The sequence below is a fragment of the Protopterus annectens genome, chromosome 3.part1 (assembly GCF_019279795.1).
Source record: "Protopterus annectens isolate FY-2018-M chromosome 3.part1, PAN1.0, whole genome shotgun sequence".
In the NCBI taxonomy this organism is placed as follows: domain Eukaryota; kingdom Metazoa; phylum Chordata; order Ceratodontiformes; family Protopteridae; genus Protopterus; species Protopterus annectens.
Window position 1 is genome coordinate 1386500712 of NC_056732.1, and position 17500 is coordinate 1386518211.

The 17500-nt window shown below is 38.4% G+C and overlaps 1 protein-coding gene across 1 annotated transcript in view; it reads left to right on the forward strand.

Moving 5' to 3' along the window:
• Nucleotides 1–17500, forward strand: part of LOC122797784 (kinesin-like protein KIFC3) — a gene marked incomplete at its 5' end in the record, with an annotated part of 595169 nt that overhangs the window by 576836 nt on the left and 833 nt on the right. Inside the window, one exon of the mRNA XM_044066305.1 lies at nucleotides 16664–17500. This exon is cut by the window's right edge and continues 833 nt beyond it. Within this exon, the coding sequence (XP_043922240.1) occupies nucleotides 16664–16780 (117 nt within the window). The remainder of the gene's footprint in view (nucleotides 1–16663) is intronic.

Below are 17500 nucleotides of genomic sequence, written 5' to 3' on the forward strand. Positions count from 1 at the left end.
CAATCATCCAGACAGGTTTTAAAGGTTACCAGGAAGTATTCTGGTTGATAGGTAAGGGCAGCCTATTTCCATTTAGTTAGGTATCTGCCATATCATCTGGTCTTGCTGATGTGATAGTGTAGGCTTAGGTCTCTAGAATGGATGTTTACTTTTCCACCTGTTCTATTTAGGTGAAGGAGTTCAAAGAGTGCTGGTTCATTCGTGGCATGGAAGGCTGAGCAGAGGTCATCCCTAAGGAATCTGTATAACACTGAGTAGAGCAACAGAGCTTTTGGTCTGCTAACATAACTAAGGGTACTGAGAAGTAAGATCTTTTTGGTGAGGAAACATTGAAGTCTTGCAAGCTGATTTAGGTACCTGGTGAGGTGTATGTTGAAAGATGCATTATATTCAGTTGTAGGCCTAATAAGGGGAGAATAAAGTAGGACTATAACTTATTTGGACCTTGGGGAGATACCACAAAGGATAAGCTGTGCAAGGTAGAAGGATTTAATAACCTCAACAGAGACATGGTAGTCAAATGAGAACCCCATTACTAGCATATTTAACCAAGTTCCTAAGGACTGTGTCAAATCTAAGTGGAAAGTTGTCTATATGGGAAGCAGTAGTGATGCTAGAATTACCAAAGGAAACTATGTTGCATTTCTTGGTGTTAAGGGTAGAATCATGATTAATACACCAAGCATTTGTTTGGTCCAGCCCTTGGTGAATGTGAGTATCAATGTGATTTGATAGTTGCCCCTAATTTGAAATCATCAACAAACTTGGTTAGACAAAGCCCCTTGTTATTGGCTTTTATGTCAAACAAATATATACCAAAGAGGAGGGTACCAAGGACAGAGCCTTGAGAGACACCACTGGTGATATTTTTCTGTCTAGAGCAAATGCCTGCGGGTTCTGTCAAACAGCCAATTACCAATCCAGCAAACTATGTATGGGCTAATGTGAAATTGTAAGAGTTCGTCCATAATCCGCATGAAGGATAGTGTCAAAAGAAATTGCAAGGTCTAGATAAGCATTGTGGACTGTATACCCCTTATCCATGATCTCAGTAACCCTTTCAAAGACCTAAACCAGGTTGAGCAGGCAAGATCTGTCTTTTACAATGCTAAACTGATGTGTCCAAGAATATAAGGTCTCACTGTTTATTTGTTCTGCTATACAATGTTCCAAAGCCTTGCTAATAATAATAGTGAGACTAATAGGCCTGTAATTCCCAAGGGCAGTAGGGAGACAACCTTTATGCAAGGGCACCACAAGTGCCATTCTCATCTCCCTGGGGACATAACCAGTATAGAGACTCAGGTTGATTGATGGAGGATTTTTGCTTACTCCTCAGTAAACATCCAGGGATATTGTTAGAACACATGGAAGTAGTGTTTTTCATTTTTTGAGGGTCAAAAAACACTTTCAACAATGCATGCTCAGGCTCTCTCCACTCCCCTGTCTTGCCCCCAATTCCCTCCCACCCCCACTACCTCTACATTTATACTAATCCCAACCACGCCCACACCTCAACCTCACATCACCTCCACCAGTCACAGCTCAAGTCAAATCACATTACACCACACCCACTTGCTCCACCACACAATGCTCCCAACTACTCACATTCTATCTAGGCATTATTACATCACCCGACACTACTTACCCATCCACATATAGTACAACCCTGTAATTCCAATCCACACCTCTACCTAGAACCAACTTAAACTTATAACCATGACTATCACACAAATAAGTCTGTTCTGTCTTCTCATAATTCTTTATAACTCCACAAGTTATCACTCTAGCAGTATCCCTAAACTTAGTAGCACAACACTATATTATGCACTCTCATATTCAGACACCACATATTATAATAATATCTGCCCACAATTGTTCAAGAACTACATAACTGACCAATTCAAAACTAAACACATATGCTCTCATTCCTTCTCCAAAAAAACACAATACTTTTTCACACTCATCACCAAACTTAAACATCTGTATCATCATTTCAACACCAGGCTCACCATAAGTGGGGACATCCACCCCAACCCAGGCCCAAATCCTCCAATCCAATTATCAGAACCTAATACCCCCACTATCTTCATCGCTGGGTAAATCAACAACAGCAGCAAAACCAACCATCTCTTAATGCTAAATATTAATATTAGAAGTATCAAAAATAAAATACCTGAACTCCAGGCCACAACAGCACACTACTCACCAGACATAGTTGCCTTAACAGAAATCTGGCTAAATAAAAACATAACTAACTCAGAAGTTCTCCCTACTGGCTTCAATATCATTAGACAAGACAGACCGCCTCAAATCTCCTACCCCTTCTAGGCAGATGTCTTCATCCCATCTCTGTTCCCCACTGGAAATCATAGACGGAGCATACAGCCCTGTATGGATGTTCCTAAGCCTCCTCTGTGAGAGAAGTAACCACCAGGCTTTGCTTCATCATTCTTTATCCTACCCCAGCCACCTTCTCCAGGGAGCAGTTTATTAATCAAACTCTGGTCATCACATAGCAGTCAGGGTTTACCCATCTACAGCACAGATTCATCTACATGCCTATATTTCCAGCAAAACTTTCTCACTCCTCTTAATCTGTTCACTCATTCTTAAAAATAACAGTCAAAAAATGTTACTCCTCTCACTGATGTGTGGTAAGATCTCATCTGCAGTACTGTGTACAGTTCTGCTAGCATTTTGTTTATAAATGCATTAATAGGTTGGTGACTTTTTTTATTGGAAGGCAACAAAATGGTACACATTCTAACCAGCTGTCACAAGAGGAACAGGCCTGAAGAGCTTAGTATGCATAGTGTTAAGGAAAGAAGTTACAAGATGTCATGGCAGACATTTTTAAGTAAGTTAAAGAAATGTAGGATCCAAGTGGATAGTAGCAAAACAGATGTTTAAGAATGAGAAAAAAAATTTAAAGGGATGACATGTATAACTCAAGGAAGAAATGACAAAGTACTTTTTCCTCACAGAAAGGGTGATCAATGATTGGAACAGCTTTATTGGGTAGGTGGTACAATCAAAACAGTGAGCCAATCCAAGAATTCATAGGCAAGACATAACAAACTTCTAAAGAGTGATGAGAAAATAAGCTTTTTTTAAGTAGACTATTTAAAGATTAAGTTGCCTAAGTTGAACTTATCTGCCATCAGAGTTTATGTGTCTTCCTACTGGACAATTGCTGTGATATTGTTGCGTTCTTTTTTGTACTGTCACTAACATATAACAGTTAGTATAAAACATAAAAAATATACTAACAGTACATATGAGTGCATTTATGTTTGGTCACCCTGTTCGGTGGGTGTGTAGATAGAGTGATTGTACCTTTCTTTGAATGCATATTTGTGAGAGAAGGGTGGTTGAATATGTTGGTTGTATGTTTTGCAGATAGAGTTTGCAATAGGTAAGAGTTATTAGGGTATTTTGTGTGTGCAGAGGGTATTTTATGGTAGTTGAATTATTACTGGTATTCATTTACTTCTGTCATTGTCGGTATTTGTTTGTTTTATTGAATTCTGGGTAATGTCAGTAGTGAGTGAATGCCAGTAATGTGTGTGAATGTGTTTTGAATGGTATTGTTTGAGTAAATGCAGTGGATGAGAGAAAGATTTCTGTTTTGTCGACAGGGGTGGGTAGAAGTATGAAAGTGCTGTGTTGTTCTTGAGTAAGATCACACTACAGCACACAGTGGAAATATGCCTTTTCCTTACTGTTATGCAGTCTCATAACTGGTATATATAAAGTAGCATGTGTGAGGAGTGCAGTGTCTTGCTCACCTGCAAATGTGTGTATGTATGTATATATATATATATATATATATATATATATATATATTTTTTTTTCGTGTGTGTGCCCGCGTGCATTTTATTTTATTTTGTTAAGCATTTGGTGCAGATTTTGTGCAGGTTCGATTATTACTGCTTTGCTGTGCTATGCTTTGGGTGACATGAATTTGCTTAGTTGTTTTTGCTGTTGTATTGGTCAGTGTTTTGTGCAGTCAACAATTGCTTGTATACTGTTTTATATATACATATGCACAGATATAGTAGCAACCACTGAATGGCTGCTATGTAGACATCACTTACGTCAATATGCTTGCATTGACAAACAAACATCAAAACACTTCTGTGCATGCTTAAAGGCTAATCCTTAGAACATGCAAATAATAAAGCAATGCTTTCGCAGGCTGCAAGCTTGCCCCTGCACTCGCCACACCCTCTGTATTCAGTTCTTAGATCATACAATCCCTGGAGGAAAGGGCATATTCCCTAACCCCAATGATTGTCTGTTCTTGCACATCTGTCAAACATCTGTATTGTTGACCAAAGTGTATCAACAATACATAGATCAATTTTATCTAAAATCACATACTAGTGGACAAACCATATATGTATATGAGTACTTAGTAACACTGAAACATGCAAATAGTGGCTTCAATAATGTCAACACCAAACAACTTACACACAAATGGCAATATAACACTATGCATGCATGATGAACATCCTCACAGCATGCAAACAGGCAGCAGAAAAAGTGAAAAACAACATTTTTTGCATGGGACCAAATGGCCCAGCATCCACCATGTGGGGGGACTGCACCACCACACACCCTGATAATTATATATACAGACTCCAAGATTGCGCAGTCAGTGGGAAAGAGGCATATTCCCCAACCACATAGTTTGTCAATGTAGCATACATGTTTTGCTGACAAAAGTTTGTCAACAAAAAATGTGTTGAATTTTGAGAGTTTTGATCAGTTTATCCAATTCCCTATCTATGTATCTATCTGTATATACACACACACACACACACACACACAAACACACACACACACATACAGATATATGCACATATATAAACATACACTTTATAGTGGATTCTGATAATGCTTTCAAATCGGAAAGCACACTTTCCAATGCATATTCAAGGAAAGCTTAGTTTGTGTTTTGCGTCAGTGTTTCTATGTTCCTCCTCTCTGTAGTTTCATGGTTCTAACTGTAAGACAAGGTCAATAAAAAGACTGTTGCTGAATGCTACTCTTCATAACATGATAAACAGATTAAAAGGTAACTGGAAATTATTATTTACAAGTAAGCAATAAGGCAAAAAGTGGAAGTGCATAGTATATTGCAGGAACTTTATGCAGCATTAGATTGAAGAGCACACCATTTTGGTTACCATCACTATTTCAAAAGCTGCATGCAGTCCCCTTGATTTGAAGTCACCCTTGTTCTGGATGTGAAGAAGCTAATCTTCTTTCCAGTTGTTAGCATAAAAAAATCTTTTTTGTTACTTAATAAACTGTGAGTTAAACAAGCAATACCAGCTTGAATCCTGTTTTCTTGTTTTTAATAAGAATGTAAGGTGATCTTTAACACAGATCTTACATTAATATTTATGACAACAGTTTATTTGAGCAAGTCATGTGTTATTGTTCCTGTACAAATGGTTTTCCCTATTTTTTGTTTTGTTCTTCCTTAAGGAAAATGTTTACTACACTTAAGGCTGGAAAACTAATTTCTTCAGTACTAGGTTTTATCTTCTCTCTCTCTCTCTCTCTATAGACACACGCGCACACACACACACACACACACACACACACACACACACACACACACACACACACACACACAGTACATCAAACAACGGCCAGCACCAAATGGGAAATAAAAACACCTTTTATTGTAGACAGACCGGTTTCGGCCCAAAAGAGCCTTTATCAATGCAAAAAAAAGAAGAGTCAAACTGCCCTATTATAAATCATCAAAGCACCACAAAGTAACCAATAACATGCAATAACTAATTAATAATTAATTAGGTTCACAAAAAACACTTAAAAATTTTTAAATGAACACCCTTAACCAAAAATAGATTACTCTGTCAGGACCAAATATAATATGAAAAAACAAAAATGATGCATAAATCATTAAAAATTACAGATGTTCATCTAGACCCAGTGGGAATAATCCACCAAGTCTAATTATCCAACCTTTTTCCTTTTTACTTAATATCTCATGCCATCTGGCTTTAATGAATTTGTGTCCACCTACTTTATCAATGATAGTAAAACGAAAACTACCATTACTAGCACAAGAGTATGCTTATACAGAGCATTGGTGATGACTTTATTTCTCATATTACTAAGATGTTCCGAAACACATAGCTTCATGGGTCTGGACGTTTGTCCAATATAAAATGCAAATACTGAATGACAGGTGTGCCTTTTCTTTTCAAAGAGGGGTCACCTTAGGAGGTTACTTTAATTTTTATAAACGTGCTTCTTTTCACAGTATTAAGTCTCAATGCACTTTGGATGGTACCACTCTGATGGGGTGTTTCCCTTCTGGTCACTGCTGTTTTTGTAAACGTGGTAAAAACTAAGGAATTTAGTAGTAATAATACACCACTGTTTTTTTAAATTAAATCTTTGACTAATTGCAGTAGTGATTGGGTTATCTACTTGGCTATCTGTAATTGCTCTGTGTTTTATATTGGACAAACGTCCAGACCCATGAAGCTATGTGTTTCGGAACATCTTAGTAATATGAGCAATAAAGTTATCACCAATGCTCTGTATAAGCATACTCTTGTGCATAGTGATGGTAGTTTTCGTTTTACTATCATTGATAAAGTAGGTGGACACAAATTCATTAAAGCCAGATGACATGAGATATTAACTAAAAAGGAAAAAGGTTGGATAATTAGATTTGGTGGATTATTCCCACCGGGTCTAGATGAACATCTTTAATTTTTAATGATTTATGCATCATTTTTGTTTTTTCATATTATATTTGGTCCTGACAGGGTAATCTATTTTTGGTGAAGGGTGTTCATTTAAAAAAAGTTTAAGTGTTTTTTGTGAACCTAATTAATTATTAATTAGTTATTGCATGTTATTGGTTACTTTGTGGTGCTTTGATGATTTATAAGAGGGGAGTTTGACTCATTGATAAAGGCTCTTTTGGGCCAAAACCGGTCTGTCTACAATAAAAGGTGTTTTTATTTCCCATTTGGTGCTGGCCATTGTTTGATGTACTTTCCTTAAAAAATTATCATGTTACAGATTTTCTTTAGGGTAATAGTGCTGTTTGAATCCGTCTTTTAAGACTATGAAGTTAGTTTTATTCATTGTTAGTAAGATTACATACGTCAAATACCGTAACTGCAGCACCTCAAGCTAGGTGAAGAAATGTGGATATTTGCACATATTTTTTCCTGAAATGTCATATGCAATAACCCCTCAAACTTTACAGCCATTGCTTCCAATTTTCTGCCAGATGTTCCTGAATTAAAAAAAAAGACTTGTGGATTAAGTGGTAAAATTGTTGCAACCTTATCAAAATTCTGCTGCTTTAAGATAATGCTGAATTTTTAGTTTTATCTTGCCAAGAAGCATGATGCATCTTTAGTTTTGTCTTGCTCAAATGCCCAGATGTGTATCAGTTATTACACTGAGTAATGGTGCATTATCTGAGAACATTCTTCAATGTTTTAATAGAATTTTGTTCAGAGGTAAGTACTAGACTTGTTGGCCATTTTAAGCTTAAACAATTTCTCTCAAAAGTAAGAATCAAACTCTGCACCTTTTGTCTGTGAGGTAAACACCTTAACTATTATGACAACCCCAGCTCTGCTTGCTTTGCTCTTTTTAGCATTGAAATTCATCATCACAAATGATCATCATTGTTTTTCATTCCAAATTTCACCTGATGACCTTATGGTCACTAAGTACTTAGATTCTGTGCTATTATTTTGCCATTAGCAACACACTAACATCATCAGTGGGCCTCACTTTCTCTTGAGCAATTGCTTAAGTAAAGTAGATCCATACAGAACACTGGGGCTGGCGTCAGTTTTCACACAGCCCACATCTAGACACCATGAAATATCATTAGGTTCATTCTATAATGCCACTAACCCATAAGAGATAATATAATAAAAACACAGAGTAGAGCTTAATGAATGTGTACGAGTACTTTATTAACATGGCAGAGAACTGCTTGAATATGGAGACTGTGACATATTGCATGCACTAGCATTTTCAGTATCTTTTCAACTCCCATTAATACAAAAATAATTTTATAATTTCCTGAAATCCTTCATGAAGTCTTTGGGCTTCCTAGTCCTAAAGAAAGCTAATAATAGTTTCTAAAGTTATCCATTTAATTCACACCATGTGCTTTTGTGTGTGTGTGTGTGTGTGTGTGTGTGTGTGTGTGTGTGTGTGTGTGTGTGTGTGTGTGTGTGTGTGTGTGTGTGTGTGCACGCGCTCGTGCACCTGCAGTTCTTCTCACGCTCCCCGCCCCCCATCTTTCCAGGATATTACATACCAAATGACAAATGCTACTTAATATTCTTGTTGGAGTTATAAAGCTCACTTCCTTAAAAAGCACAGAAGAATAATGGACAGCAGTGTAAGTCACTTCATGTCCCATTCACTTTTGTGTCTGTTCCCCATATGGGAGCTTCTCTGTCTCAGATCATTTAAAGCATTATTTGCATGCATACCATTTTATCTACTCTACGTTAGGTTGTTTCATATAGCCAGGGGACATAAATTGTCAGCACAACAATTACATTTCTGATTATGGCAGATGCTGTCTGGATTTAGCACCTGACTTGGGTCGTTAGATGACCACATGAGAAGCGACTGCATACCTTGGGATACTCTGTCTGTCCCTCTCTTCCCCCTTCCCATTCTGCCTTAGAGATGGAGGTACATGTCTCCAGAGTGTGCTTAAAGGGAGTCTAGTATTGTCAACACTGAAGATGTGTGAATATAATGTTTTCGCATTACAAAGTATTTGTACAGCCACCTCTAAAATAGGAATACAGGTTAAAAGGACTGCTGGATGGTTTGACTGTTGTTGCTCAAATTTCTTTTCAAATAATGCATCCTTCTTTAATCCATTGTTTCTGCTGCCATCTACAAGGTATATATCCCCTTCATGTGTTACTGATAAAGCTTCATCCCTGTTTACTTAATGCTAACAGAGTATGATATAATGGCGGAACATATTACTCTGATTCTAGACAGACTCATGCAGTCTCAATAAACTGTAAATGTGACTGATTAGAGGTGCACAAAGAAACAAATTAAAGATATATAAAATTAAAGAAACATTACAGCTATGTTTTAGTGTTGGTATATCATCTATGTAAGATAAAAACCCTTTGTTATTATAGGTTCATAGGTTCATAGGTTGGTACTAGGCTATCGGCCCCAGGGCCTATATAAGCCTAGCCATAACAATTCCCTGGCTATTTCTTCCCACACTATTTACTTCCCTGGACCCCTGTCTAGCAGGGCGACTGACGTGATCCTCAGGGTGAATTTCCTTTCCCCCATCCAATCATCAAAGTTCCTTTTGAAGAGGTCCAAAGAGGCGCTCTGCTTGACATGTATGGGCAGTCTATTCCAGAGTCTGGGGAGTCTCTGGGTCAGGAACCTATCCCTCCATAATTAATATCAGACGGTTTTATGATACACTCCTGAAATTAATTTTGTACTAAAGCATAATAAGTCATCATTTAAATTTTAAGTTTCAAGCAGATATATAAATGTGATAGATACCTTAGCTGCTGATGTGGGTAATTTTAAATATAAAATATAAAAAGTGTACTGTCAGGTGGAGAGGGAACCTCGCATCCAATTTTAATCAATCCCAGAAAGAAGTGATATGGAAGCAGAGCAAGTGAAGCACGATGATGATAAACCCAAATATTTTAATAGAAAAGGCTAGAAACATATGTGCATATAAAATAAAATAAAGTAAGGCCAAGCGCTTTCACACCACTAACGGCATTTCCTCAGATCCTCATAAAGTTAAAAAACTTCATTCACATAAAATAGGAATGAGCCAGTCACATATTACAATTGCATGATTCAGCCAATCAAAGAACCATTAGACCGAGCCAATCATTGTTTAGCAGTCTCATAAATGAACAAATCAAAACGGCATGCCTAGAAAGCACTTAGCATTAAGCAAACACACAGTTAAACCAATGAAAACAGCATTAGACACAGAACTGTATCTAGAAAGCCAATCTTTCGTAATAGAAATCACATAATAACTACATAATAATAAGAATGAGTGCATAAAACATTCAACATAGCAAAAAACATATATAAATAATAAATAAATCACAGGCTACCTAAAAGTTAAAGTAATTCACTCATCTTTCCATCTTCATGAATCACTTGTGATAAATGCTTAGCCATGGCATTCCTACTGTTGACATTCTAATATTGAATATGTGTTCACAAAGCGGTTGTTAAGCTACAGAGGTACTAAAACTAATGGTGTAGTGAGATCAGGTCATTTAGGTGCATATGGTTGCATGGCTTGTAATTATTGTAAATATATTGACGTGAATACAAACTCTTTTAAGCATCCATCCACAGGAAGATTGTTTCATTTCACTGTCTCTGCTAATTGTACCACTACTAATTTAGTTTATTTAGCTAGATGTACTGTTTGTCCATCCTTCTATGTGGGGAAAACAAATCTCTCTTTAGGAAAGAGTATTCGTGAGCACATATATGATATTAGAACATCTAATAGTAAGAATGCCTTGGCCAAGCATGTAACACAATCTGGTAGTTCTCATCATTTGTGTTCTTAATTTTACAAGTGATTCATGAAGATGGAAGGATGGGAAATTTAGTCAATAAGACTGAAGAGTGAACTTAAATGAATAGCTATGTTGCAGGCAGATAAAGGCTATGATTTGAATGATATTGTACCATTGAAACCTTATATTAAATCATACCCCCTTTTTAGATAGCCTGCAACTTTTAGGGAGCCTGTGATTTATTATTTACATATATTTTTTGATATCTTGAATGCTTTATTTATTCATTTTTTATTATGTGGTTATTATGTGATTGCTATTATTAAAGATCAGCTTTCTAGCTACAGTTCTGTCTCTAATGCTGTTTTCATTGGTTTAACTGTGTGTTTGCTTAATGCTGATTGGCTTTCTAGACATGCCATTTGATTTGTTCATTTATGAGACTGCTACACGATGATTGGCTCAGTTTAACGCTTTTTAGATTGGCCGAAGCATGCAGTTGTAATATGCTGACAAGCTCATTGTTCATATTTTATGTGAATGAAGTTTTTTAACTTTATGAGGATCTCAGGAAGTGCCGTTAGTGGTGTGAAAGCACTTGTTCTTACTTTATAGGTTCATAGGTTCATAGGTGTGTACAAAACCAATGGCCCTGGGGCCTTTACAAGCCTAGCCCACAGAAGTGCCCTGGCATTGTGCCGCCCGTCATTATTTCCCAGTGCCTCTATCAAGTAGAGCTACTGGAGTGATGCCCGGGGTGAACTTTCTATTTCCCATCCACTCATCAAGATTTCTTCTGAAGAGGGCTAGTGAGGTGCTCTGCTTGACATGTATGGGAAGTCTATTCCAGAGCATGGGCAGTCTCTGGGTTATGAACCTGTCCCTCCAGCATGTTCTGCTGATTGTAGTAATGAGGTTTAGGTCTCTGGAGTGTATGGTGTGGAGGGATTGGGATTTCGTTAGATGTAGCATTTCTAACAGAGCTGGGTCAAACATGGCTTTGTAAGTCAAGCAGAGATCGCCTCTTAGTAGACGATATGAGACAGGGAATAGCTGGAGTTTTTTGTGTCTGTCCATGTAGGACATGCGTTTAAGGCCTAGGATCCTCTTTGTGAGGTACTTTTGTGACCTCTCCAGCTGTTGCAGGTGTCTAATGAGGTACTTGCCAAATGGGGCATTATACTCTATGATTGGTCTAATGAGGGAAGAGTAGAGAGAAATGATGACCACTTTTTTCCTGGATGCAAAACCCTTGGTAATGAGATGTGCCACATAGAAGGACTTTCTGACCACAGTGGCAATATGGTGGTTGAAGGAGAGGTTACTGTTAACCTGTGCCTCCAGATTTCTTATAACACCTTCAGTGTTCAGTGGGCTCCCATCAATGTGGTAATTAGTGCGAATTGAGTTTTTCCCAAAGGGGATGATGACACATTTTTTGCCACTAAGCTTAAGGCCATGGTTTTGACACCTGCCATTGGTCTCAGTTAGGCCTTTCTGTAGGATGTCTGCATCACTTGGGGAGATAATAATGGCTCCCAGCTCACAGTCATCTGTAAATTTGGTCAGCCAGCTTGAGAAGTAGATGACAAACAGGAGAGGACCCAGGACTGATCCCTATGGGACTCCACTCGTGACTGGCCAGCAGGCTGACTTGGAGTCCATAACTTTCACACTGTGTGTTCTATCTGTGAGCCAGTTTGCAGCCCCCTAACAATATAGGGGTTGATGCCTAGTTTGGTGAGTTTATCAATAATTCCTGGGTGAGGAATGCTATCAAAAGCCTTGTCCAGATCGAGGTAGGCTGTATGAACTGCCTTACCTTCATCCACCGCTCTGGTGACTGACTCAAAGAAGTCACCCAGGTTGAGCAGGCATGATCTATGTTTCACAAAACCAAATTGTGTGGAATCTAGAGTGTGGAGATTCCCTATATCCTTGTTAATTAGGTCCATGATGATGTGCTCCATAGCCTTACATATCAGACTCATCAGGCTAATGGGGCGATAATTTCCAGGGTCTGTAGTCGCTCCTCCTTTATGGAGAGGGATGACTGTAGCAGTGCACCATTTGGTAGGGACAAACCCTGAGGTGAGGCTGTGAGTGAATAGCACACAGATGTGGTGCCATTTCATTTTGTAATTCATGTAGAACACAGCCAGGGATATTGTTGGGTTCTATGGAAGCTGTATTCTTGGCTTTAGACAATGCAGCTTTAATCTGTGCTGCAATAATGCAGGGTGCCTGGCATTCTTCCGGTATTGAGATTGGTCCTTTAAGGGGGAGAGAGGGGATAAAGTTGGCACTGATTCTGTCAACTAGTATGTTGGCAATATTTGTTGGCTCGGTATAGGAGGTCCAATGTGAAGTAACCTCCGCAAGTACGGCAGCCGCAAGGTCTCAATCCAAATGTAACAATTCAAAAAAGCACAAGACCAGCAAACAGTGGCAATATTGTCAAACTTTCTTTATTCGGTGCAAAAGCATATAAGGAGTAAATATCAGACCAGTTTATGCTATACTGTTACTTAGCCTTCATCAGTGTGAATGCATTATACATATTGCTCCTTATATATAATTAGAAATCAAGCATATGACCAATTAAAGGTGCTCATTTAGTCCAGGTTTAAATAAGGCCCCTAACTTAATGATCCATTTTTTTCTCCTTGGTATTTAGTATTTGATGCCAACCAGATTTATGGGATCTGGACCCCCCCTATTCTGTCAATCACTGTAAAGCTGAATACAGCATTTTTATGCAGTATGGTGTGTTTGTATAAGGCACTAGTTGGTTTATGATGTTTAATGTCACTAAAATGTTCAGACATTCCAAATTTCAATGGTCTCGATGTTTGCCCTATGTAAAAAGCTGAACAACTTCAGCTAGCAAGGTATATTACCCAATCGGTATGGCAGTTTGCAAAAAATGTAATGTCAAAGACCTGAGCATTATTTTGGCTACTAAAACTTTTTGTTTTAAGAATCCTAGGACAATGGACACAATGTCCACATGGAAAACTGATTAAAGGATCCCCTGAAAGTGTAACTTGGGCATACTGTTTATCCTTCTCATGCTGATGTTTAAAATGATTAAAGTGTACTGCCAATTTTTTTTCCTTTCCTAAAGGAAAATTGACATTTGTTTCCCAAAATTTCACTTAATCTATTGTCAGCCAACAGGATATTCCAGTGGTGTTGGACACTGTCCATCAATACCCCTGTGTTATGACCATAAGTAGTCACAAACCTTAAGGGGAATCCCTCACCTGTGTGTTTTTCTTTATATTGAAGGAGGTTCTCCCTTTCCATATTTTCCACACAGTTTTTAACATGTAGAACCTGTCCCATTTTGTGCCCCCTGTCCCTGAATCTAGATACCAGGTCATCTTTGAAATACCCATATGTGCTCTCATTAGAACAAATGCGTTTCATCCTCATAAATTGGGACTTAGGTATGTTCTTCCAGATATGTGGGGGATGAAAGCTGGTGGCATGGAGAAGGGAGTTATGTTCAGGGAATTTACGATAGACTTCAGTGATCAAGGTATGATCCGGAGCCCCAATCACTAAAACATCCAAGATGGTGATCCTGTCTTTGTGATAATTAACTGTAAATTCTATTCCCCATTTGTTCTCATTTAAATAACTAATAAACTCCAATAGATCTTCAGCATCCGATCTCCAGACCAACCAGCAATCATCCAGGTATCTCTTCCAAATATCCATCTCTCCCATAAACAGGTTATGGGAGCAGTCATAGATGATCTGTTCCTCAATATATGCTATAAACAAATCGGCATATATTGGGGCGAATGATGCTCCCATGGCCATACCCTGTATCTGCAAGAAACATTTGTCCTGATAAAAAAAGACATTCTTAGTGAGCACATGTTCCATGAGGCCAATAAGAAACGTATTAAACCCGGGCAGGTAAAGTTCTGTTTTGTATAACCAGTATTCCAAGGCCTCAAGAAGAAATTCAGTGGTATCTCTGATTCTAGCTCTTACACATTTAAGTAATGGTTTCAGATATTTAGTGAGAAACAGGGACAGAGGTTCAGTGAGAGAACCCGTCCCCGAAACAATGGATCTACCTGAGGGACTGCAGGGATTTTTATGTATTTTAGGCAAGAAATAAATGTATTGTTGACTGGGATCCGTTAATGTCAAATGTAACTTGGTGGTGTTGTTGATAATACCCTCCTCTAATGCTAAGGACAAAAAATGAATCGATCTGTTTTTTGAAGAAGGGGTGGGTCGATGCTTAAATGGGTATAATATCGGACATCTGAGAGCTGCCTGTTAGCTTCCATGTCATACTGTGTCCAGTCAAAGATCGATATGGATAACATTGTTAAGCTAGCCAACAACCATGAGTTGGTGATTTCAGGAGCTGATAAAGGAGGAGCTGTGGTGGTGCAGGACTGGACACAGTATGACATGGAAGCCATTACTTAAATGTGTAAGAGCTAGAATTAGAGATACCACTGAATTTCTTCAGGTCATTTCTGAAATGCAACCTGAACCGGACTGGTTATTGTGTACACTAGATGTCACAGCCTTGTATACCAATATCCCGCATTGGGCAGGGCTTGAGGCCTTGAGGCTAATGAGGGAATTGTTCCAGTCTTGGAACTTCACCTTTTTCTGCAACAGTTTCTTCCTTCTGTTGTAGAGTTTATTAATGGCAGGGGACCACAAGACTGGCTTCCTTTTTTTGGAGGAGAGCATCTTGGTTCTGTTAGGTATAGCTAGTTCCATGCATTTATGTACGTGTTCGTACAGTGCATTGGTGTATGATTCGGCGGCCATGTATCTGTTTTCCATTGGCATGGGTGCTGTGAATTTACCCACCTCGGTTTTTAGGAGTCCAAAGTCAGCTTTGGAGAAGTTTTTCATGGTGGATACCTTTGCGGGGGAGTCTGTGTGAGATGTGGATTTCCATGGTGATTAGTTTGTGGTCGGATCTAACCAGGGAGGAATTGACTATTGGTGTAAAGTAACAGTTGCCCATGTTAGTAATAATCAGATCAAGGATGTTGCTTACTCTAGCGGGAGTAAGAATGAGCTGGTCCAGGGCATTGGAACTGATGAATTCCTGGAAGTGTTGGGCCAGTGCATTGGTGCTTTAGTAGTTTTCCCAGTTGATGGAGGGGTAGTTGAAGTCTCCCAGTATGAGAGTGTTGGGTTGGACCTTGATAGATTCCAGGGTGCTTAGGAATGTGGAGTGAGAGTCTAGGGACATGGTTGGGGACCTATAGCAGGCTATGACCTGGATTGCAGTCTTACCCAGTGCTAGTTGTACTTCAAATTCCCTACCAACCAGTTACAGTATGATATAGTTCTTAGTTTTTGCTATTAAAATATTTGGTTTTATTATTATCATGCTTCATCTGCTGTGCTTCCATATCACTTCATCTGTTTCTTTTGATTTTAAGTCTAGTCAATTTCTTTAAGGGTAAGACTCAAACTGTAAACTCCTTAACCATTAGGCTAACTCCTAAAGGAAGTTCAGTGCAAATAATATCTACAGCGTCTCATAATGTAACTGGTTGGTAGGGAATTTGAAGTACAGAGTATATTTATACTTAAGTGCAGAGTTTGTAGGGACTGGATATAATAATCTGAACATGCCTTGGACTAGATACACAGATATACTGAAACTTTCTGTAATGTGACAAGTTCATGCTTTCACATAGCTCTGCAGTTATTTTACTTAGGTTTTATGGTAACAGCTGAACCACTGATGAGAGAAACCCTCTATTCATAATTGTATTTGACTATACAAATACTTGACTTGTATTTGACTATTTACAGACATGCATCTAGAACATTTGTCCCCGGGTCTCCGCTGAACATTGGCTTTGTTCCAAGTTGGACTTTCCCGGTTAACAAATGTTAAATAAATAAATAAATACATTGTGTGTACAAATTTGTGCATTATGAGAAAAACACTGTGATTAAACTTTGATACAGAAAGAGGCTGTTTTCTTAAATGTTTGGAACCTAGATAGTTCAGGTGGTGAATCTAGACCTGCAATAATACTTTTTACTTAAAATTTTCTCCATAGATTTCCTCCCTGGAGAAGAACATTGAAGAGACAGTTTGTTCCCTAAAGTTTGCCCAGAGGGTCTGCAAAGTGGAACTGGGACCCGCATCCAGGAAGTTGGAAGCATCTGGCCAATAGGGCATGGATTTGTAGGACAGTAAAATGAGACTATGTTTGACAAATGATTGAACGGCATTCCTGATTTGTGGTGTTGGACACATTTCATGTTTGTGGTGGATAGCATTCTCTCATGATTTGACTTATTAGTTTAATAAAAGTAAGTACCTGTCTCATGAAAAATGTATTGTAGAAATCGCAGTGATACCAGCATTGTATCAGTTCTGCCGATATGGCCAGCACTAGGGGGCAGTCAATTATTTATAGGATGGCTCCAGCATTTTACTCCATTGCACACGTAAGGCATCAGAAGATAAAGTTCTAGGTATCATGGGCAGTTTCCCTTGGTCATCTGGATTTTATTTATTAGGGCATTTGCTGGATTCCAAGTGTTTTTTCCTCTTCTGTGGCAAAAATTACTTACCGGGTGTTGACTATCCACTCTTCTATTATCTAACAGTCTTTTGAGTGAAATAGGTTACATCCTATAACCATGGATGGAGCAGTTTTAGGCAGGATATTCACAGGGCACAGATAAAGTATGGGAGACATATATGACATAATATTAAAGTACAAACAGCTTTCAGAAAGCGCGACTGCCCATATGACAGAAAATTTGAGGTAATAATGCTGCATAAAACTCAATAAAAGCAAGGACAATTAACACAATATCCTTATAAAATAGAATTGTGCCAGTCTAAAGCTTCTTGCTACCTCCTCTCTCCAATTATCTGATTAAAC